General features: G+C 56.3%; 1 protein-coding gene across 2 annotated transcripts in view; it reads left to right on the plus strand.

The window, feature by feature from the left end:
- Positions 1 to 23,718, plus strand: part of nudt14 (nudix (nucleoside diphosphate linked moiety X)-type motif 14) — a 249,592-nt gene that overhangs the window by 140,692 nt on the left and 85,182 nt on the right. The window contains exon 5 of one of the 2 annotated variants that reach the window (XM_070879686.1): positions 1,338 to 1,723. The exons of the other annotated variant lie outside the window; for it this stretch is intronic. Within the exon in view, the coding sequence (XP_070735787.1) occupies positions 1,338 to 1,617 (280 nt within the window). The 3' untranslated portion in view covers positions 1,618 to 1,723. Of the gene's footprint in view, positions 1 to 1,337; positions 1,724 to 23,718 lie in introns of those variants that run through there. 2 annotated transcript variants of the gene reach the window in all.

The raw sequence follows: 23,718 nt of genomic DNA on the forward strand, positions 1-23,718 counted from the left end.
CCCTCTGTATCTCATGGTATATCTCTGTCACTGTTTCTCTCAGTATCTCCATTTCTACACTTCTCAGTTTTTGTGTTTTTCTCCCTCTCCCTCTGTCTCTCACTTTCTCTCTCTCTCTCTCTCTCTCTCTATCTGTGTCTCCCTGTCTCTGTCTGTCTCTCCCTGTCTCTGTCTGTCTCTCGCTTTCTCTGTCTGTCTCTCGCTTTCTCTGTCTCTCTCTCTCTGTCTCTCTGTCTGTCTGTGTCTCCCTGTCTCTGTCTGTCTCTCACTTTCTCTGTCTGTCTCTCTCTGTCTCTCTCCCTCTCTGTCTGTCTCTCGCTTTCTCTGTCTCTGTCTGTCACTCGCTTTCTCCCTCTCCCTCCCTCTCTCTCTCTGTCTCTCACTTTCTCTGTCTTGTCTCTCTCTCTCTCTCTCTCCCTCTCCCAATCTCTCTCTCTCTGTCTCTTACTTTCTCTGTCTCTCTCTCTGTGTCTCCCTCGCTTTCTCTGTCTATCTCTCACTTTGTCTGTCTGTCTCTCGCTTTCTCTGTCTATCTCTCACTTTGTCTGTCTGTCTCTCGCTTTCTCTGTCTGTCTCTCACTTTGTCTGTCTGTCTCTCGCTTTCTCTGTCTGTCTCTCGCTTTCTCTGTCTGTCTCTCGCTTTCTCTCTGTCTGTCTCTCGCTTTCTCTGTCTGTCTCTCGCTTTCTCTGTCTGTCTCTCGCTTTCTCTGTCTGTCTCTCGCTTTCTCTGTCTGTCTCTCACTTTGTCTGTCTGTCTCACTTTCTCTGTCTGTCTCTCTCTGTCTCCCTCTCTGTCCCTCGCTTTCTCTGTCTGTCTCTCACTTTGTCTGTCTGTCTCTCCCTCTGTCTCCCTCTTCCTCTCTGTCTCTCACTTTCTCTGTCTGTCTTGTCTTTCTCTCTCTGTCTCCCTCTCTCTCTCCATCTCCCGCTCTCTCTCTCTCGCTCCCTCTCCCAATCTCTCTCTCTGTCTCTTACTTTCTCTGTCTGTCTCTCTCTCTCTCTCTCTGAGTCTCCCTCTCCCTCTCTGATCCTCGCTTTCTCTGTCTGTCTCTCACTTTCTCTGTCTGTCTGCCTCCCTCTCCCTCTCTGTCTCCCTCTCCCTCTCTGTCCCTCGCTTTCTCTGCCTCCCTCGCTCTCTCTCTCTCTCCCTCGCTCTCTCTCTCTCTCGCTCTCTCTGTCTCTCGCTCTGTCTGTCTCTCTCTGTGTCTCTCTCCCTCATTTCCCTCTGATTACCAACGTTTCCCATTGCCCTGCCGACCTGTGAACTGATCATTTATCGTTTCCCTGCCAATGACTGAGCCAGCGGCCCTGGCTGATGTGTCGTGTTTCTCTCTCAGGTCCGGCGTTGGTGTGACGGGATCCAAGCACACCATGTTTTACGTGGAAGTGTCAGACGAGCTGTGTGTCGGAGCGGGCGGAGGGAAGGTGGAGGAAGGAGAGCTAATTGAAGTGGTTCACCTTCCCCTGAAAGACTGGCAGACATTTATGCTCGATGAGTGCGTCCCAAAAACAGCGGGCGTGAATTTTGCTTTCATGTGGTTTCAGAACACTATTGCCCCTCAACTGCAGGCATCCAAATGCCCATTGACATCTTCTCAACGGACTTCAGCATTGTAGCTGGGTCATTGAAAACCAGCCTTCGTTTGAGAGGGGACACTCAGTATCGGGGCCCCTGTCAAACATTCCTCGGGGCTGTTTTACAAATTAAACACTTACAAAGATTTATGGTTCACTTTAAGACATTTTTAGTTATTAATCTCCAATTCTGCTGATTTAATTCAAGTGTGTATTTTTTCGTTGTAAGTTCTTTATGACAAACTGGAGGAAGTTGATTCTGAGGAGTTCCTGACCTGATAGGACAGAGTTTCAGGCAGTATTTCGAAGAAGAGTAGGGGAGTTCTCCCCAGTGCCTTGCCCAATATTTATCCCTCAATCAACACCACTAAAACAGATCTGGTCATTATCACATTGCCGTTTGTGGGAGCTTGCTGTGCGCATATTGGCTGCCATGCGTCCTACATTACAATTGCTTTTGTTCGCATGCCCGACACAAGACTCCCAAAGCAAGCGCTCTACTCGGAACTCCCACACGGCAAGCGAGCCCAAGGTGGGCAGAGGAAACGTTTCAAGGACACCCTCAGGGACCCCAGCTATTTACAATATACATTAATGATTTAGATGAAGAAATTGAGTGTAATATCTCCAAGTTTGCAGATGGCACTAAGCTGGGTGACAGTGTGAACTGTGAGGAGGATGCTAAGAGGCTGCAGGATGACTTGGACAGGTTAGTTGAGTGGGAAAATGCATGGCAGATGCAGTATAATTTGGATAAATGTGAGGTTATCCACTTTGGTGGCAAAAATAGGAGGCAGAATATTATCTGAATGGCGGCAGATTAGGAATAGGGGAGGTGCAACGATACCTTGGTAGATCAGTCATTGAAAGTTGGCATGCAGATACAGCAGGCAGTGAAGAAGGCAAATGGCATGTTGGCCTTCATGGCGATAGGAGCAGGGAGGTCTTACTGCAGTTGTACAGAGCCATAGTGAGACCACACCTTGAATATTGTGTTCAGTTTTGTTCTCCTAATCTGAGGAAGGACATTCTTGCTATTGAGGGAGTGCAGCGAAGGTTCACCAGACTGATTCCCGGGATGGCAGGACTGACATATGAAGAAAGACTGGATCAACTGGGCCTTTATTCACTGGAATTTAGAAGAATGAGAGGGGATCTCATAGAAACATATAAAATTCTGACGGGTTTAGACAGGTTAGATGCGGGAAGAATGTTCCCGATGTCGGGGAAGTCCAGAACCAGGGGTCACAGTCTAAGGATAAGGGGTAAGCCATTTAGGACCGAGATGAGGAGAAACTTCTTCACTCAGAGAATTGTGAACCTGTGGAATTCTCTACCACAGAGAGTTGTTGATGCCAGTTCATTGGATATATTCAAGAGGGAGTTAGATATGGCCCTTACGGCTAAAGGGATCAAGGGGTATGGAGAGAAAGCAGAAATGGGGTACTGAGGGAATGATCAGCCATGATCTTATTGAATGGTGGTAAAGTGCGACATCCCCACTGACACCTGGGAGTCCCTGGCCAAAGACCGCCCTAAGTGGAGAAAGTGCATCCGGGAAGGCGCTGAGCACCTCGAGTCTCGTCGCCGAGAGCATGCAGAAAACAATCGCAGACAGCGGAAGGAGCGTGCGGCAAACCAGTCCCACCCTCCCCTTCCCTCAACGACTATCTGTCTCACCTGTGACAGAGACTAATGGGGACAGAGTATTGGGGACAGAGACTGTAATTCCCGTATTGGACTATTGTCACCTGAGAACTCACTTTTAGAGTGGAAGCAAGTCTTCCTCGATTTCGAGGGACTGCCTATGATGATGACGATGGTTACAACAGTGACTGCACTTCAGACAGTGCTTCATTGGCTGTAAGGTGCTTTGGGATGTCCTGAGGTTGTGAAAGGTGCTAGAGAAATTCAGGACCTTATCGCGTTTGTCACCCTGCCTCTTGTGGTGTGTTTCAGCCCCTGTTCATTGTCACTGAGGTTTTGGCTAAAGCCCAGGTCACAGGAGAGAGCACAGAGACTGTTACACACTTACTGGTTGTCTCAAAGTCTTGCCTTCAGGACATAGCTTATCTGGTGATCTTCGCTCATTGGGAGATGCTCACATACCAAAGGTCACAACTCACCTGCAGTCAGCGGCACGTGGCACTCTGGCACCGCGTGTCAGTTCAGATAAAGAGCCAGCCTTACCTGCAGCTGGTCATCATCATCATCATGGGCAGTCCCTCGGAATCGAGGAAGACTTGCTTCCACTCTAGAAATGAATCCTTAGGTGGCTGAACAGTCCAATATGAGAACCACAGTCTTTGTCACAGGTGGGACAGACAGTGGTTGAAGGAAAGGGAGGGTGGGACAGGTTTGCCGCACATTCCTTCCGCTGCCTGCGCTTGGTTTCTGCATGCTCTCGGCGATGAGACTCGAGGTGCTCAGCGCCCTCCCAGATGCACTTCCTCCACTTAGGGCGGTCTTTGGCCAGGGACTCCCAGGTGTCGGTGGGGATGTCGCACTTTATCAGGGAAGCTTTGAGGGTGTCCTTGTAACGTTTCCTCTGCCCACCTTTGGTTCGTTTGCCGTGAAGGAGTTCCGAGTAGAGCGCTTGCTTTGGGAGTCTCGTGTCTGGCATGCGAACTATGAGGCCTGCCCAGCGGAGCTGATCGAGTGTGGTCAGTGCTTCGATGCTGGGGATGTTGGCCTGGTCGAGGACGCCAACGTTGGTGCGTCTGTCCTCCCAGGGGATTTGCAGGATCTTGCGGAGACATCGTTGGTGGTATTTCTCCAGCGACTTGAGGTGTCTACTGTACGTGGTCCATGTCTCTGAGCTGTACAGGAGGGCGGGTATTACTACAGCCCTGTAGGTGGATTGTGTAGGACTGATGAGCAGAAGCTCCAACCCACTCCCTCACCGCTCGGCAGGTGGTTCCTTTTCCCTCTCTGGTAACCAGACCTCTCCGCGGAGCAACGTTCTGGGATGGCCAGAGCTCCGGGTTGGGGCTAGGGAGGGGGAGGGGCGGATGAGGTGTTGGGAATAAATCCAGGGTGCACGTTGACACAGGCCACATCTCCGAGGGCCCTCTTTTGTTTGGAGGGGCCCGGTAAGGGTCACTCACACAAGCCCTCTCAGGTCAGACTCGGTGTGGAGAGACACCGATTTAAAAAAAATAATTTATTCATTTAAGGTGTTTTGTTATTTAAGGCCAGCCCCTGCCTTTGCCACCTGATGTATTCTTTGTCCACAGTTCAAGAGCTTGAATTTATACAGTGCTTTTAACATTGGCTCCCGGTTAAGCAGCACCTCAATTTCAGAATTCTCATCCTTATTTTGAAATTCCTCCACGACCCTCGCCCCTCCCTACTCTGTAATCTCCACCAGTCCCACAACCCCCCCGAGATGTCTACGTTCCTCTAATTCTGCCCTCCTGAGCATCCCTGATTATAATCGCTCCACCATCGGTGGCCGTGCCTTCTGTTGCCTGGGCCCCAAGCTCTGGAACTCCCTCCCTAAACCTCTCCGCCCCTCTACCTCTCTTTCCTCCTTCAAGACGCCCCTCAAAGCCTGCCTCCCTGACCCAGCTTTTGGTCACCTGCGCTAATTTCTGCTTTCGCGGCTCAGAATCAAAATGTTATCTCATAGTACACCTGTGAAGCACCTTGGGACGTTTCACTACGCTAAAGGCGCTACATAAATACAAGTTGTTGTTGTAGACAGATGGGCGATGGGCCGGTAGCTGTTGGGATCGTTGGCTGGTTTTCCCAGCTTTCGGATGGCAATGACTTTGGATTGGCGCCGGGATTTTGGGATTGTCCCAGCGTCGAGGATGCTGGAGGCGAGTTTGGCAGGCCACATCCGTCCATTTGGGCCCCGGTTCTTGAGCGATTCTGAGCCGATGCCATGGATCCCGGCTGTCGGCGCTGTGTCCGACTCTCCGCGGGTGAAGGCCGTTGAGGTAGTGTGGGGCGCGGTTCGGTGCAGAGAACGCGCGAGCAGCTTGTTCACTCACTATTGGTTTTCGGTGGTTGTCGTTGCCTGTGAGTTGAGTTGGTCCGGAAGCAGGCAACAGTGGCACCTCGCCTGGGGGCAGAGGGGGGGCAGTGCCAAGCTGGCAGAATGGGTTCCCGGGCTTCCCGCTGGTGTATGGGGAAATCCCGGTCCCCCGTGATATCTCACCATCGCACCAATCTGCCGCCTTCCAGGGAACCATAAGAAATAGGAGCAGGAGTCGGCCATTCGACCCCTCGAGCCTGCTCCGCCATTCAATAAGATCATGGCTGAATGTGTACTCCCACAGCATTGGGTGTCCCATGTCTGAGTAATGCAAATTGCCAGAGGCAGCACGGGCCAGCCCACACTGATATGTGAGCGGACTGGGTCCATGCAGCAGAGCAGGTCTCCAGTCGTCCTGGTTAACCCTTGCCACTGGACCAAGACCCAGCTCTGTCAAGCCCCGTGTGGTGGCTGGTGTGCAACGGTCACCCCACGTTAAAAAAATCCACCCACAGGCATCTTCCGCCCTTCAGGATGTAGTTCTGGATCTGGAATATTAGGTCCTTCATCGCAACACCTGTGAACTCATCCCTTTTTGGCGTGGATGCAAGTCATCCTCATTTCGAGGGACGGCCTGTGATGATGTTGATGATGATGGCTGATCTTCTACCTCAACTCCACTTTCCTGCACTATCCCCATATCCCTTGATTTCCTTAATATCCAAATATCCATCGATCTCTGCCTTGAATATACTCAACGACTGAGCCTCCACAGCCAGCTGGGGTAGAGAATTCCAGAGATTCACCACCCTCTGAGTGAAGAAGTTTCTCCTCATCTCAGTCCTAAATGGCCGACCCCTTATTCTGAGACTGTGACCCCTGGTTCCAGACTCCCCAGCCCGGGGGGAAACATCCTCCCTGCATCTACCCTGTAAGAATTTTGTATCTTTCAATGAGATCCCCTCTCATTCTTCTAAACTCTAAGGAATATCGGCCTGGTCTCCTCAATCTCTCCTCATAGGACAATCCCCCCAGCCCAGGAATCAGTCTGGTGGACCTTTGTCGCACTCCCTCTATGGCAAGTACATGCTTCGTTGGGTAAGGAGACCAGAACTGTACACAGTACTCCAGGAGCTGTCCTGCGGTACGAATCCCCGAGTGCCGTTGCTGTATCCAGATCCCAAGCAGCATTGACCAGTGCCCGCAGTCTCCCTTGCTCTCCCGGGACCAGCACGGCGCGATTCCTTTCCTGTGGCCGCGTGCGTGATCCGGAGACCCCCACCTTCAGCAGTTGAGCAAAGTGCCGGTGCTTGTTTGGGGACGGCGATATTCTCCGGATCGAGCCCTCGACAATTGCTCGTGAAGGTGGGCCGGGAGGCCTCATGGCAGGTCCTTCTTGGTTTTGGGGCAGAGCCGATTGTTGGCACCTTAGCCCCAGCGTGTACGGTGCTGGCTCAGAGTGTGCGGGCGCCGTGCTCGCCAATCTCCCGGGTGCTGGTGAGCACCGTCCTTTGCTCACACCGGCCGTGAGACAGAGTTCCGGTGAGTATTCCTTCCGCCAGCGGGCAGAGAGAGGGGCGGTTTGGCTGTTTGGCATTGTCGATGAAAGCCAACGATCACTCACTCTCAGACGATTGTTGATGCACTAATATCGTCACCACTGACTTTCCCATGTTTCAACATTTACATTATACAGTGTGGTTCAGCACTCAGGCCACAGGGTCACTGGTAAAGTTAACAGGTCACAGCGTGACTGACCCCTCGATAGTCGGGCCCCTCACTGTGTGACTGACCCCTCGATAGTGAGGCCCCCCCACTGTGTGACTGACTGACCCTCGATAGTGCGACCCCTCACTGTGTGACTGACCCCTCGATAGTGGGGCCCCTCACTGTGTGACTGACTGACCCTCGATAGTGCGGCCCCTCACTGTGTGACTGACTGACCCCTCGATAGTGCGGCCCCCTCACTGTGTGATTGACCCCTCAATAGTGGGGCCCCTCACTGTGTGACTGACTGATCCTCGATAGTGGGGCCCCCTCACTGTGTGACTGACCCCTCGATAGTGGGGCCCCTCACTGTGTGACTGACTGACCCTCGATAGTGCGGCCGCTCACTGTGTGACTGACTGACCCTCGATAGTGCGGCCCCCTCACTGTGTGACGGACCCCTCGATAGTGGGGCCCCTCACTGTGTGACTGACCCCTCGATAGTGGGGCCCCTCACTGTGTGACTGACTGACCCTCGATAGTGCGGCCCCTCACTGTGTGACTGACCCCTCGATAGTGGGGCCCCCTCACTGTGTGACTGACCCCTCGATAGTGCGGCCCCCTCACTGTGTGACTGACTGACCCCTCGATAGTGGGGCCTCCTCACAGTGTGACTGACCCCTCGATAGTGCGGCCCCCTCACTGTGTGATTGACCCCTCAATAGTGGGGCCCCTCACTGTGTGACTGACCCCTCGATAGTGGGGCCGCTCACTGTGTGACTGACTGACCCTAGATAGTGCGGCCCCTCACTGTGTGACTGACTGACCCCTCGATAGTGGGGCCTCCTCACAGTGTGACTGACCCCTCGATAGTGCGGCCCCCTCACTGTGTGATTGACCCCTCAATAGTGGGGCCCCTCACTGTGTGACTGACCCCTCGATAGTGGGGCCCCCTCACTGTGTGACTGACCCTTGATAGTGGGGCCCCTCACTGTGTGACTGACTGACCCTCAACAGTGCGGCCCCTCACTGTGTGACTGACTGACCCTCGATAGTGGGGCCTCCTCACTGTGTGACTGACCCCTCGATAGTGGGGCCCCTCACTGTGTGATTGACCCCTCAATAGTGGGGCCCCTCACTCTGTGACTGACCCCTCGATAGTGCGGCCCCCTCACTGTGTGACTGACCCCTCGATAGTGCGGCCCCCTCACTGTGTGACTGACTGACCCCTCGATAGTGCGGCCCCTCACTGTGTGACTGACCCCTCGATAGTGGGGCCCCTCACTGTGTGACTGACCCCTCGATAGTGCGGCCCCCTCACTGTGTGACTGACCCCTCGATAGTGGGGCCCCTCACTGTGTGACTGACCCCTCGATAGTGGGGCCCCTCACTGTGTGACTGACCCCTCGATAGTGGACCCCTCACTGTGTGACTGACCCCTCGATAGTGGACCCCTCACTGTGTGACTGACTGACCCTCGATAGTGGGGCCCCCTCACTGTGTGACTGACTGACCCTCAATAGTGGGGCCCCTCACTGTGTGACTGACTGACCCTCGATAGTGGACCCCTCACTGTGTGACTGACTGACCCTCGATAGTGGGGCCCCCTCACTGTGTGACTGACCCCTCGATAGTGGGGCCCCTCACTGTGTGACTGACCCCTCGATAGTGGGGCCCCTCACTGTGTGACTGACTGACCCTCGATAGTGCGGCCCCCTCACTGTGTGACTGACCCCTCGATAGTGGGGCCCCCTCACTGTGTGACTGACCCCTCGATAGTGCGGCCCCCTCACTGTGTGACTGACTGACCCCTCGATAGTGGGGCCTCCTCACAGTGTGACTGACCCCTCGATAGTGCGGCCCCCTCACTGTGTGATTGACCCCTCAATAGTGGGGCCCCTCACTGTGTGACTGACCCCTCGATAGTGGGGCCGCTCACTGTGTGACTGACTGACCCTAGATAGTGCGGCCCCTCACTGTGTGACTGACTGACCCCTCGATAGTGGGGCCTCCTCACAGTGTGACTGACCCCTCGATAGTGCGGCCCCCTCACTGTGTGATTGACCCCTCAATAGTGGGGCCCCTCACTGTGTGACTGACCCCTCGATAGTGGGGCCCCCTCACTGTGTGACTGACCCTTGATAGTGGGGCCCCTCACTGTGTGACTGACTGACCCTCAACAGTGCGGCCCCTCACTGTGTGACTGACTGACCCTCGATAGTGGGGCCTCCTCACTGTGTGACTGACCCCTCGATAGTGGGGCCCCTCACTGTGTGATTGACCCCTCAATAGTGGGGCCCCTCACTCTGTGACTGACCCCTCGATAGTGCGGCCCCCTCACTGTGTGACTGACCCCTCGATAGTGCGGCCCCCTCACTGTGTGACTGACTGACCCCTCGATAGTGCGGCCCCTCACTGTGTGACTGACCCCTCGATAGTGGGGCCCCTCACTGTGTGACTGACCCCTCGATAGTGCGGCCCCCTCACTGTGTGACTGACCCCTCGATAGTGGGGCCCCTCACTGTGTGACTGACCCCTCGATAGTGGGGCCCCTCACTGTGTGACTAACCCCTCGATAGTGAGGCCCCCCCACTGTGTGACTGACTGACCCTCAACAGTGCGGCCCCTCACTGTGTGACTGACTGACCCTCGATAGTGGGGCCTCCTCACTGTGTGACTGACCACTCGATAGTGGGGCCCCTCACTGTGTGACTGACCCCTCGATAGTGAGGCCCCCCCACTGTGTGACTGACTGACCCTCAACAGTGCGGCCCCTCACTGTGTGACTGACCCTCGATAGTGGGGCCTCCTCACTGTGTGACTGACCCCTCGATAGTGGGGCCCCTCACTGTGTGATTGACCCCTCGATAGTGCGGCCCCTTACTGTGTGACTGACCCCTCGATAGTGGGGCCCCTCACTGTGTGACTGACCCCTCGATAGTGGAGCCCCTCACTGTGTGACTGACCCCTCGATAGTGGGGCCCCTCACTATGTGACTGACTGACCCTCAACAGTGCGGCCCCTCACTGTGTGACTGACTGACCCTCGATAGTGGGGCCTCCTCACTGTGTGACTGACCCCTCGATAGTGGGGCCCCTCACTGTGTGATTGACTCCTCGATAGTGCGGCCCCTCACTGTGTGACTGACCCCTCTATAGTGGGGCCCCTCACTGTGTGACTGACCCCTCGATAGTGCGGCCCCCTCACTGTGTGACTGACCCCTCGATAGTGGGGCCCCTCACTGTGTGACTGACCCCTCGATAGTGGGGCCCCTCACTGTGTGACTGACCCCTCGATAGTGGGGCCCCTCACTGTGTGACTGACCCCTCGATAGTGAGGCCCCCCCACTGTGTGACTGACTGACCCTCGATAGTGCGACCCCTCACTGTGTGACTGACCCCTCGATAGTGCGGCCCCTCACTGTGTGACTGATCCCTCGATCGTGGGGCCCCTCACTGTGTGACTGACCCCTCGATAGTGGGGCCCCTCACTGTGTGACTGACCCCTCGATAGTGCGGCCCCTCACTGTGTGACTGACCCCTCGATAGTGCAGCCCCCCCACTGTGTGACTGACCCCTCGATAGTGCGGCCCCTCACTGTGTGACTGACCCCTCGATAGTGCGGCCCCCCCACTGTGTGACTGACTGACCCTCGATAGTGCGACCCCCTCACTGTGTGACTGACCCCTCGATAGTGCGGCCCCTCACTGTGTGACTGACCCCTCGATAGTGCGGCCCCTCACTGTGTGACTGACTGACCCTCGATAGTGCGGCCCCTCACTGTGTGACTGACTGACCCTCAACAGTGCGGCCCCTCACTGTGTGACTGACTGACCCTCGATAGTGGGGCCTCCTCACTGTGTGACTGACCCCTCGATAGTGGGGCCCCTCACTGTGTGATTGACCCCTCAATAGTGGGGCCCCTCACTCTGTGACTGACCCCTCGATAGTGCGGCCCCCTCACTGTGTGACTGACCCCTCGATAGTGCGGCCCCCTCACTGTGTGACTGACTGACCCCTCGATAGTGCGGCCCCTCACTGTGTGACTGACCCCTCGATAGTGGGGCCCCTCACTGTGTGACTGACCCCTCGATAGTGCGGCCCCCTCACTGTGTGACTGACCCCTCGATAGTGGGGCCCCTCACTGTGTGACTGACCCCTCGATAGTGGGGCCCCTCACTGTGTGACTGACCCCTCGATAGTGCACCCCTCACTGTGTGACTGACCCCTCGATAGTGGACCCCTCACTGTGTGACTGACTGACCCTCGATACTGGGGCCCCCTCACTGTGTGACTGACTGACCCTCAATAGTGGGGCCCCTCACTGTGTGACTGACTGACCCTCGATAGTGGACCCCTCACTGTGTGACTGACTGACCCTCGATAGTGGGGCCCCCTCACTGTGTGACTGACCCCTCGATAGTGGGGCCCCTCACTGTGTGACTGACCCCTCGATAGTGGGGCCCCTCACTGTGTGACTGACTGACCCTCGATAGTGCGGCCCCCTCACTGTGTGACTGACCCCTCGATAGTGGGGCCCCCTCACTGTGTGACTGACCCCTCGATAGTGCGGCCCCCTCACTGTGTGACTGACTGACCCCTCGATAGTGGGGCCTCCTCACAGTGTGACTGACCCCTCGATAGTGCGGCCCCCTCACTGTGTGATTGACCCCTCAATAGTGGGGCCCCTCACTGTGTGACTGACCCCTCGATAGTGGGGCCGCTCACTGTGTGACTGACTGACCCTAGATGGTTCGGCCCCTCACTGTGTGACTGACTGACCCCTCGATAGTGGGGCCTCCTCACAGTGTGACTGACCCCTCGATAGTGCGGCCCCCTCACTGTGTGATTGACCCCTCAATAGTGGGGCCCCTCACTGTGTGACTGACCCCTCGATAGTGGGGCCCCCTCACTGTGTGACTGACCCTTGATAGTGGGGCCCCTCACTGTGTGACTGACTGACCCTCAACAGTGCGGCCCCTCACTGTGTGACTGACTGACCCTCGATAGTGGGGCCTCCTCACTGTGTGACTGACCCCTCGATAGTGGGGCCCCTCACTGTGTGATTGACCCCTCAATAGTGGGGCCCCTCACTCTGTGACTGACCTCTCGATAGTGCGGCCCCCTCACTGTGTGACTGACCCCTCGATAGTGCGGCCCCCTCACTGTGTGACTGACTGACCACTCGATAGTGCGGCCCCTCACTGTGTGACTGACCCCTCGATAGTGGGGCCCCTCACTGTGTGACTGACCCCTCGATAGTGCGGCCCCCTCACTGTGTGACTGACCCCTCGATAGTGGGGCCCCTCACTGTGTGACTGACCCCTCGATAGTGGGGCCCCTCACTGTGTGACTGACCCCTCGATAGTGAGGCCCCCCCACTGTGTGACTGACTGACCCTCAACAGTGCGGCCCCTCACTGTGTGACTGACTGACCCTCGATAGTGGGGCCTCCTCACTGTGTGACTGACCACTCGATAGTGGGGCCCCTCACTGTGTGACTGACCCCTCGATAGTGAGGCCCCCCCACTGTGTGACTGACTGACCCTCAACAGTGCGGCCCCTCACTGTGTGACTGACTGACCCTCGATAGTGGGGCCTCCTCACTGTGTGACTGACCCCTCGATAGTGGGGCCCCTCACTGTGTGATTGACCCCTCGATAGTGCGGCCCCTTACTGTGTGACTGACCCCTCGATAGTGGGGCCCCTCACTGTGTGACTGACCCCTCGATAGTGGAGCCCCTCACTGTGTGACTGACCCCTCGATAGTGGGGCCCCTCACCGTGTGACTGACTGACCCTCAACAGTGCGGCCCCTCACTGTGTGACTGACTGACCCTCGATAGTGGGGCCTCCTCACTGTGTGACTGACCCCTCGATAGTGGGGCCCCTCACTGTGTGATTGACTCCTCGATAGTGCGGCCCCTCACTGTGTGACTGACCCCTCTATAGTGGGGCCCCTCACTGTGTGACTGACCCCTCGATAGTGCGGCCCCCTCACTGTGTGACTGACCCCTCGATAGTGGGGCCCCTCACTGTGTGACTGACCCCTCGATAGTGGGGCCCCTCACTGTGTGACTGACCCCTCGATAGTGAGGCCCCCCCACTGTGTGACTGACCGCTCGATAGTGCGGCCCCTCACTGTGTGACTGATCCCTCGATCGTGGGGCCCCTCACTGTGTGACTGACCCCTCGATAGTGGGGCCCCTCACTGTGTGACTGACCCCTCGATAGTGCGGCCCCTCACTGTGTGACTGACCCCTCGATAGTGCAGCCCCCCCCACTGTGTGACTGACCCCTCGATAGTGCGGCCCCTCACTGTGTGACTGACCCCTCGATAGTGCGGCCCCTCACTGTGTGACTGACCCCTCGATAGTGCGGCCCCCCCACTGTGTGACTGACCCCTCGATAGTGCGGCCCCTCACTGTGTGACTGACCCCTCGATAGTGCGGCCCCTCACTGTGTGACTGACTGACCCTCGATAGTGCGACCCCCTCACTGTGTGACTGACCCCTCGATAGTGCGGCCCCTCACTGTGTGACTGACCCCTCGATAGTGCGGCCCCTCACTGTGTGACTGACTGACCCTCGATAGTGCGGCCCCTCACTGTGTGACTGACCCCTCGATAGTGCGGCCCCCTCACTGTGTGACTGACCCTCGATAGTGCGGCCCCTCACTGTGTGACTGACCCTCGATAGTGCGGCCCCTCACTGTGTGACTGACCCTCGATAGTGGGGCCCCTCACTGTGTGATTGACCCCTCGATAGTGGGGCCCCTCACTGTGTGACTGACCCCTCGATAGTGCGGCCCCTCGCTGTGTGACTAACCCTCGATAGTGCGGCCCCTCACTGTGTGACTGACTGACCCTCGATAGTGCGGCCCCTCACTGTGTGACTGACTGACCCCTCGATAGTGCGGCCCCTCACTGTGTGACTGACCCTCGATAGTGCGGCCCCTCACTGTGACTGACCCTCGATAGTGGGGCCCCTCACTGTGTGACTGACTGACTCTCGATAGTGCGGCCCCCTCACTGTGTGACTGACCCCTCGATAGTGGGGCCCCCTCACTGTGTGACTGACTGACCCCTCGATAGTGGGGCCGCTCACTGTGTGACTGACTGACCCTCGATAGTGCGGCCCCTCACTGTGTGACTGACTGACCCCTCGATAGTGGGGCCTCCTCACTGTGTGACTGACTGACCCTCGATAGTGCAGCCCCGTCACTGTGTGACTGACCCCTCGATAGTGGGGCCCCCTCACTGTGTGACTGACTGACCCTCGATAGTGCGGCCCCGTCACTGTGTGACTGACCCCTCGATAGTGGGGCCCCTCACTGTGTGACTGACTGACCCTCGATAGTGCGGCCCCGTCACTGTGTGACTGACCCCTCGATAGTGGGGCCCCTCACTGTGTGACTGACCCCTCGATAGTGGGGCCCCCTCACTGTGTGACTGACCCCTCGATAGTGCGGCCCCTCACTGTGTGACTGACCCCTCGATAGTGCGGCTCCCCCACTGTGTGACTGACCCCTCGATAGTGGGGCCCCCTCACTGTGTGACTGACCCTTGATAGTGGGGCCCCTCACTGTGTGACTGACTGACCCTCAACAGTGTGGCCCCTCACTGTGTGACTGACTGACCCTCGATAGTGGGGCCTCCTCACTGTGTGACTGACCCCTCGATAGTGGGGCCCCTCACTGTGTGATTGACCCCTCAATAGTGGGGCCCCTCACTCTGTGACTGACCCCTCGATAGTGGGGCCCCCTCACTGTGTGACTGACCCCTCGATAGTGCGGTCCCCTCACTGTGTGACTGACTGACCCCTCGATAGTGCGGCCCCCTCACTGTGTGACTGACCCCTATATAGTGGGGCCCCTCACTGTGTGACTGACCCCTCGATAGTGGGGCCCCTCACTGTGTGACTGACCCCTCGATAGTGAGGCCCCCCCACTGTGTGACTGACTGACCCTCGATAGTGCGACCCCTCACTGTGTGACTGACCCCTCGATAGTGCGGCCCCCCCACTGTGTGACTGACCCCTCGATAGTGCGGCCCCTCACTGTGTGACTGATCCCTCGATAGTGGGGCCCCTCACTGTGTGACTGACCCCTCGATAGTGAGGCCCCTAACTGTGTGACTGACCTCTCGATAGTGCGGCCCCTCACTGTGTGACTGACCCCTCGATAGTGCAGCCCCCCCCACTGTGTGACTGACCCCTCGATAGTGCGGCCCCTCACTGTGTGACTGACCCCTCGATAGTGCGGCCCCCCCACTGTGTGACTGACTGACCCTCGATAGTGGGGCCCCTCACTGTGTGACTGACCCCTCGATAGTGCGGCCCCCTCACTGTGTGACTGACCCCTCGATAGTGGGGCCCCCTCACTGTGTGACTGACCCTTGATAGTGGGGCCCCTTACTGTGTGACTGACCCCTCGATAGTGAGGCCCCCCCACTGTGTGACTGACTGACCCTCGATAGTGCGACCCCTCACTGTGTGACTGACCCCTCGATAGTGCGACCCCTCACTGTGTGACTGACCCCTCGATAGTGCGGCCCCTCACTGTGTGACTGACCCCTCGATAGTGGGGCCCCCTCACTGTGTGACTGACCCTTGATAGTGGGGCCCCTCACTGTGTGACTGACTGACCCTCAACAGTGTGGCCCCTCACTGTGTGACTGACTGACCCTCGATAGTGGGGCCTCCTCACTGTGTGACTGACCCCTCGATAGTGGGGCCCCTCACTGTGTGATTGACCCCTCAATAGTGGGGCCCCTCACTCTGTGACTGACCCCTCGATAGTGCGGCCCCCTCACTGTGTGACTGACCCCTCGATAGTGCGGTCCCCTCACTGTGTGACTGACTGACCCCTCGATAGTGCGGCCCCTCACTGTGTGACTGACCCCTCGATAGTGGGGCCCCTCACTGTGTGACTGACCCCTCGATAGTGCGGCCCCCTCTCTGTGTGACTGACCCCTCGATAGTGGGGCCCCTCACTGTGTGACTGACCCCTCGATAGTGGTGCCCCTCACTGTGTGACTGACCCCTCGATAGTGAGGCCCCCCCACTGTGTGACTGACTGACCCTCGATAGTGCGACCCCTCACTGTGTGACTGACCCCTCGATAGTGCGGCCCCCCCACTGTGTGACTGACCCCTCGATAGTGCGGCCCCTCACTGTGTGACTGATCCCTCGATAGTGGGGCCCCTCACTGTGTGACTGACCCCTCGATAGTGAGGCCCCTAACTGTGTGACTGACCCCTCGATAGTGCGGCCCCTCACTGTGACTGACTGACCCTCGATAGTGCGACCCCTCACTGTGTGACTGACCCTCGATAGTGGGGCCCCTCACTGTGTGACTGACCCTCGATAGTAGGGCCCCCTCACTGTGTGACTGACTGACCCTCGATAGTGCGGCCCCTCACTGTGTGACTGACCCTCGATAGTGCGGCCCCTCACTGTGTGACTGACCCTCGATAGTGGGGCCCCTCACTGTGTGATTGACCCCTCGATAGTGGGGCCCCTCACTGTGTGATTGACCCCTCGATAGTGCGGCCCCTCACTGTGTGACTAACCCTCGATAGTGCGGCCCCTCGCTGTGTGACTGACTGACCCTCGATAGTGGGGCCCCTCACTGTGTGATTGACCCCTCGATAGTGCGGCCCCTCACTGTGTGACTGACTGACCCTCGATAGTGGGGCCCCTCACTGTGTGACTGACCCCTCGATAGTGCGGTCCCTCACTGTGTGACTGACCCTCGATAGTGCGGCCCCTCACTGTGTGACTGACCCTCGATAGTAGGGCCCCCTCACTGTGTGACTGACTGACCCTCGATAGTGCGGCCCCTCACTGTGTGACTGACCCTCGATAGTGCGGCCCCTCACTGTGTGACTGACCCTCGATAGTGCGGCCCCTCACTGTGTGACTGACCCTCGATAGTGCGGCCCCTCACTGTGTGACTGACCCTCAATAGTAGGGCCCCCTCACTGTGTGACTGACCCTCGATAGTGCGGCCCCTCACTGTGTGACTGACCCTCAATAGTAGGGCCCCCTCACTGTGTGAGTGACCCCTCGATAGTGTGGCCCCTCACTGTGTGACTGACCCTCAATAGTAGGGCCCCCTCACTGTGTGACTGACCCTCGATAGTGCGGCCCCTCACTGTGTGACTGACCCCTCGATAGTGCGGCCCCTCGCTGTGTGACTGACCCCTCGATAGTGCGGCCCCTCACTGTGTGACTGACCCCTCGATCGTGCTGCTGCCTAAGAATGCTCAGCTGTGAATACAGATGCTATCACAGGCATTATAAACAGACCCCACCACTGTGGCACAACTGATGTTGAAAAGTAATCTGTGTGCTGTTATGTTGCTCTGCTGGTGAAGGGAGAGGCGTTTATCTGAATTGCTGTCAGACGCAGGTTGATTCACATTGTAATACAAGCCCAGTGTTATAGCGGTGATCACTGAAGCAAGGAGCAGTCACTGTTGGCTCTGTGTTGAACACACCCTCCTGTTTGATCAGCTCCAGCTGCCCAGCCACTTGCTATCAGCAAGCCTTCTAGTTCCAGTTTGGATTGACCGATTTGTGAATGAAGATATCCCTTGTTGACATGCACTTGTCTGATTTCACTCTTGAAATAAGTCAGTGTTCAGAAACTTGCCGAAACTGATTTGAGAAGTGTTCCAGACCACCTACAGCTGGCCTGCATTATCCTGGCCAATATTTATCCCCAACAAACATCGCTTTAAATAACTCTGCTGATTATCTCAGGGTCGACGAGGGCAGTGCTTTTGATGTAGTGTATACGGATTTCAGCACCGCTTCTGATAAGGTCCCACATGGGCAGTCTGGTCAGAAAAATAAAAGCCCCTGGGATCTGAGGGAGAGTGGCAAGTTGGATCCAAAGCATTGCTCAGAGGCAGGAAGCAAAGGGTAATGGTTGAAGGGTGTTTTTGTGACTGGAAGGCTGTTTCCAGTGGGGTTCAACAGGGCTCAGTGCCTGGCTCTATTTTAACCCATTGATGGCAGAGGTGTGCTTTACTCTATTTTAGGAATATCTTCCTCATTCAAGTAGCATGTAAGGGTCATTTAAGTAAGAAGCTGGGTCCCTGGCTTTTTGTGGTACCGGTATATATCAATGATTTAGACTTCAATGTTGGGGGTATGATTAAGAAGTTTACAGATGATACTAAAATAGGCCGAGTGGTTGATAATGAAGAAGAAAGCTGTGGACTGCAGGAAGATATCAATGTACTGGTCAGGTGGGCAGAACAGTGGCAAATGGAATTCAATCCAGAGAAGTGTGAAGTGATGCATTTGGGGAGGGCTAACAAAGCAAGGGAATACACATTGAATGGTAGGACACTGAGAAGTGAAGAGGAACAAAGGGACCTGGGAGTGCAGGTCCACAGATCCCTGAAGGTAGCAGGCCAGGTGGATAAGGTGGTTAAGAAGGCACACGGAATGCTTGCCTTTATTAGCCGAGGCATAGAATACAAGAGCAGGGAGGTTATGCTTGAACTGTAGAAAACACTGGTTAGGCCACAGCTGGAGTACTGCGTGCAGTTCTGGTCACCACATTCCAGGAAAGATGTGATCGAGCGAGTAAAGAGGAGATTACCAGGATGTTGTCAGGACTGTTGAATTTTAGCTATGAGGAAAGATTGGATAGGCTGGGGTTGTTTTTTTGGAACAGCTGAGGGCAGGATTGATTGAGGTGTATAAAATTATGAGGGGCCTGGATAGAGTGAATAGGAAGGACCTATTTCCCTTAGGAGAAACCAGAGGGCACAGGTTTAAAGTCATTGGTAGAAGGCTTAGAGGGAATTGGAGGGGAAAGTTCTTCACCCAGAGGGTGGTGGGGGTCTGGAACCCACTGCCTGAAAGGGTGGTAGAGGCAGAAACCCTCACCACATTTAAAAAGTACTTGGATGTGCACCTGAAGTGCCATAACCTGCAGGGCTACGGGCCCAGAGCTGGAAAGTGGGATTAGGCTGAACATAAGAACATAAGAATTAGGAACAGGAGTAGGCCATCTAGCCCCTCGAGCCTGCTCCGCCACTCAACAAGATCATGGCTGATCTGGCCGTGGACTCAGCTCCACTTACCCGCCCTCTCCCCGTAACCCTTAATTCCCTTATTGGTTGGATAGCTCTTGGTCGGCCGGCACGGACACGGTGGGCTGAATGGCCTCCTTCTGCGCTGTAACTTTCTCTGATTCTGTGCTGCTTGTGGAATCCTGCTGTGTGGAAATTGGCTGCTGCGTTTGCTCCCAAAGTACTTCATTGGCTGTGAAGCGCTTTGGGAGGTCCTGAGGTCATGACAGGCGCTATGGAAATGCAGTTCTCCACTTTCTCGCTCGCCCTGTGGTGGCACAGGCTGCCCCTCGCACACTCGCTGACTGTGCGGCTGAGCACTGTACAGACTCATACAGCTGCCCCTCGAGGCCTACGATGGAGGTATAATGCGTCAGTGTTCCCCACACCCCCCCCCCCACCATTGGATCCCTGGGCGACACTGAGTCAACTGATCTGAGCTGCTGGGTGGCAGTTCGCCAATTGCAGTTGGCCTCAGCACCCCCACCCTCCCAGATTGGGGACGAGGACAATCAGCCAGGGTACCTGTTGCTGCCAGAGAGGGTCTGTTGGACCAGGGCTCGGCTGTGTGTCGCATCATCATCATCACAGGTGGTCCCTCGTGTCGAGGATGACTTGCTTCCACACCGAAAAGGGATGAGTTCACAGGTGTTTCAATGAAGGACCCGATATTCCAGATCCCGAACTCCATCCTGAAGGGTGGAAGATGCCCTGTGGGTGGATTTTTTTAACGTGGGGTGACCGTTGCACACCAGCCACCACACGGGCTTGACGGAGCTAGGTCTTGGTCCAGTGGCAAGGGTTAACCAGGATGACTGGAGACCTGCTCTGCTGCACGGACCCAGTGCACGCACATATCGCAGTGTGGGCTGGGCCCGTGCTGCCCCCGGGCCCTCGCCTCTCCTGGGCCCCGATCACGTCCCTCTACGATCTCTCGCCGCTCCTTCGCCCCGACCTCACCGCTCCTGCTGTACCTGCCCACGCTCCAATCACCGACCTGGACCTTGCTGACCTCACTCGCGCTGTCCAGGGGCCGTCGCTCGCCGCTCCTTTTATGGCCCCGACCTGCTGTGATGCAGCCCATGGTTGAACGGCGTACCGCTCCTCACTGCCGAGTGTCTCACATGAAGAGTTTGGGCTGGGGGTGGGGGGGGGGGGGCGCTGTGGGGTGATAAGTGCAGGTCACAACAGACCCTAAGCGTGTTCGATCAGGAAGAGGTGGGCCCCCGGCAGAGTAACCACACCTTTATTCATGCTATCAGGTCCGTCAGCCCTGTAGTCCCCCCCCGCCCGCAAAGAATTCTTCATCCCTCTGACCGCATTCCTTTGTGCCCCGCCCCCTCCGGCATCCGTCGCGCCCCCCCCCCCGCCGCCATTGGTGGGCCTCACACACACACTGGAATTCCTTCTCTCAACCTCTCCTGTAAGATCTTCCTTAAAAATAAATAAACCTCCTCTTTGGCCCTCAGCTTCTGCCCCACATTCGGCCCGACAGACAGAAACGGGGGCCCGGCAAGCTCTCCCCCCATCCTGCAGGTTGAGTGACCTCGCGTCACCTAGCAACACGATCTCCTGGGGCAAGCAAGAAAGGAGAGAGGAGGGGGGAGGGGGGGGGGAAAACAATGAAATGATTAATTCAGGAACAACTCTGGCGAATTCCTCTTCAACCCTCTCAGGAGATTGAGCAAGGTTCCTGGAGACACAGGGACTGATGACTCATGGAGCTCGCAACTCAATGTTTGTGGCCAACAACCTCGCCTCCTCTCGGGTTAACTTCTCAAGATCCTTTTTATAGACCGCGACAACCCCACAATCGCCACAGGCCGCCCGGCGTTTCTTCATCACAACGAGGTAGTTCCTGACATTTTACCAAACTTTGCCTGCCCGGTTTCTTTCATCATCATAGGTAGTCCCTCGCAATCTTAACATGAGCTCTCAGGTGGCTGAACAGTCCAATACGAGAGCCACAGTCCCTGTCACAGGTGGGACAGACAGTGGTTGAGGGAAGGGGAGGGTGGGACAGGTTTGCCGCACGCTCCTTCCGCTGCCTGCGCTTGGTTTCTTCATGCTCTCAGCGATTCATTCCCCTGTTCATTCCAGGAGATGTGGGCGTCGCTGACAAGGCCGGCGTTTATGGCCCAGGGCTTTCTTCGTGAACTGCTGCTTTTTAGTCGCGGTTTTGATAAAACCAAGGGACTTACTTCAGAAGGCAGTGTCAACCACGTTCTGTCGTAACTCCCTGATAAAGTGCAACATCCCCACTGACACCTGGGAGTCCCTGGCCAAAGACCACCCTAAGTGGAGGAAGTGCATCCGGGAGGGCGCTGAGCACCTCGAGTCTCGTCGCCGAGAGCATGCAGAAATCAAGCGCAGGCAGCGGAAGGAGCGTGCGGCAAACCTGTCCCACCCACCCTTTCCTTCAACGACTGTCTGTCCCACCTGTGACAGGGACTGTAATTCCCGTATTGGACTGTTCAGCCACCTGAGAACTCACTTTTAGAGTGGAAGCAAGTCTTCCTCGATTTTGAGGGACTGCCTATGATGATGATGTGGGCCTGGAGTCACGTAGAGGCAGATTTCCTTCCCTGAAGGACATCAGTGAACCCATCCAACAGATTCATGGTCACTTTTACTGACACTGGCTTTTTACACATATTTTCTGGATCACCCCCTGTGCTCGCTGACCTACATTGGCTCCCGGTTCTGCAACGCCTCAATTTCAAAATTCTCATCCTTGTTTTCAAATCCCTCCATGGCCCTCGCCCCTCCCTATCTCTGTAACCTCCTCCAGCCCCACAACCCACCGAGATGTCTGCACTCCTCTAATTCTGCCCTCCTGACCATCCCTGATTATAATCGCTCCACCATCGGTGGCCGTGCCTTCTGTTGCCTAGGCCCCAAGCTCTGGAACTCCCTGCCTAAACCTCTCTACCTCTCCTTCCCCCTTTAAGACGCTTTTTAAAACCTACCTCTTTGACCCAGCCTTTGGTCACCTGCCCTAATTTCACCTTATGTGGCTCAGTGTCAAATTTGTGACTTACAACACTCCTGTGAAGCACCTTGGGACGTCTCACTACGTTAAAGGCGCTATATAAATACAAGTTGTTGTTGCTAGGGAGTAGGTTCCTCTGGTGGGGGGAGTCCAGAACAAGGGGGGCATCACCTTAAAATCAGAGCCAGGCCGTTCAGGGGTGATGTCAGGAAGTATTGCTTCACACAAAGGGTGGTGGGAATCTGCAACTCTCTCCCACAAGAGGCTGTGAATACTGGTGGAGCTTTCAAGACTGAGCTCGATAGATTCTTGTTCGGTTAGGATGTCAAGTCGAGGAGTATGGAGCCTAGGCAGACAGACGGAGGTGAGGTACAGATCTAACTGAATGGCGGTGCAGTCTCGAAGGGTTGAATGGCCTCCTCCTGTTCCTATGTTGGTACAATTAGTCCCACTGCCCAGTGCCGCCTCTCCTGAGCGCTGCCCAGTGACAGCTGCTGGGTTGGGCTGGTCTGTCGGGGTCAGGTCAGCGCGGGATCGAGCTCAGACGTGATGCTTTCTGCGGTTGAATAGCTTGTCGTCCTTCACACACGGTATAGGCAGTCGCCTGTTCCAGTCGCCAGAGGGCACGCGTGGAAAGTATAACCCAACGGAGCGTGACACTTTGGGAGGAGGGGACGAGCAAGTCATCATCAGAGGCAGTCCCTCGAAATCGAGGAAGACTTGCTTCCACTCTAAAAGTGAGTTCTCAGGTGACTGAACGGTCACAGGTGGGACAGACAGTGGTTGAAGGAAGGGGAGGGTGGGACTGGTTTGCCGCACGCTCCTTCCGCTGCCTGCGCTTGCTTTCTGCATGCTCTCGGCGACGAGACTCGAGGTGCTCAGCGCCCTCCCGGATGCTCTTCCTCCAGTTAGGGTGGTCTTTGGCCAGGGACTCCCAGGTGTCAGTGGGGATGTTGCACTTTATCAGGGAGGCTTTGAGGGTGTCCTTGTAACGTTTCCTCTGCCCACCTTCGACTCGCTTGCTGTGAAGGAGTTCCGGGTAGAGCGCTTGCTTTGGGAGTCTCGTGTCGGGGCATGCGGACAATGTGGCCCTGCCCAGCGGAGCTGGTCGAGTGTGGTCAGTGCTTCGATGCTGGGGATGTTGGCCTGGTCGAGGACGCTAACGTTGGTGCGTCTGTCCTCCCAGGGGATTTGTAGGACCTTGCGGAGACATCGTTGGTGGTATTTCTCCAGCGATTTGAGATGTCTACTGTACATGGTCCATGTCTCTGACCTATACAGGAGGGCGGGTATTACTACAGCCCTGTAGACCAGGAGCTTGGTGGCAGATTTGAAGACCTGGTCTTCAAACACTCTTTTCCTCAGGCGGCCAA

Source organism: Pristiophorus japonicus, chromosome 4 (genome assembly GCF_044704955.1).
Source record: "Pristiophorus japonicus isolate sPriJap1 chromosome 4, sPriJap1.hap1, whole genome shotgun sequence".
NCBI classification, from domain to species: domain Eukaryota; kingdom Metazoa; phylum Chordata; class Chondrichthyes; family Pristiophoridae; genus Pristiophorus; species Pristiophorus japonicus.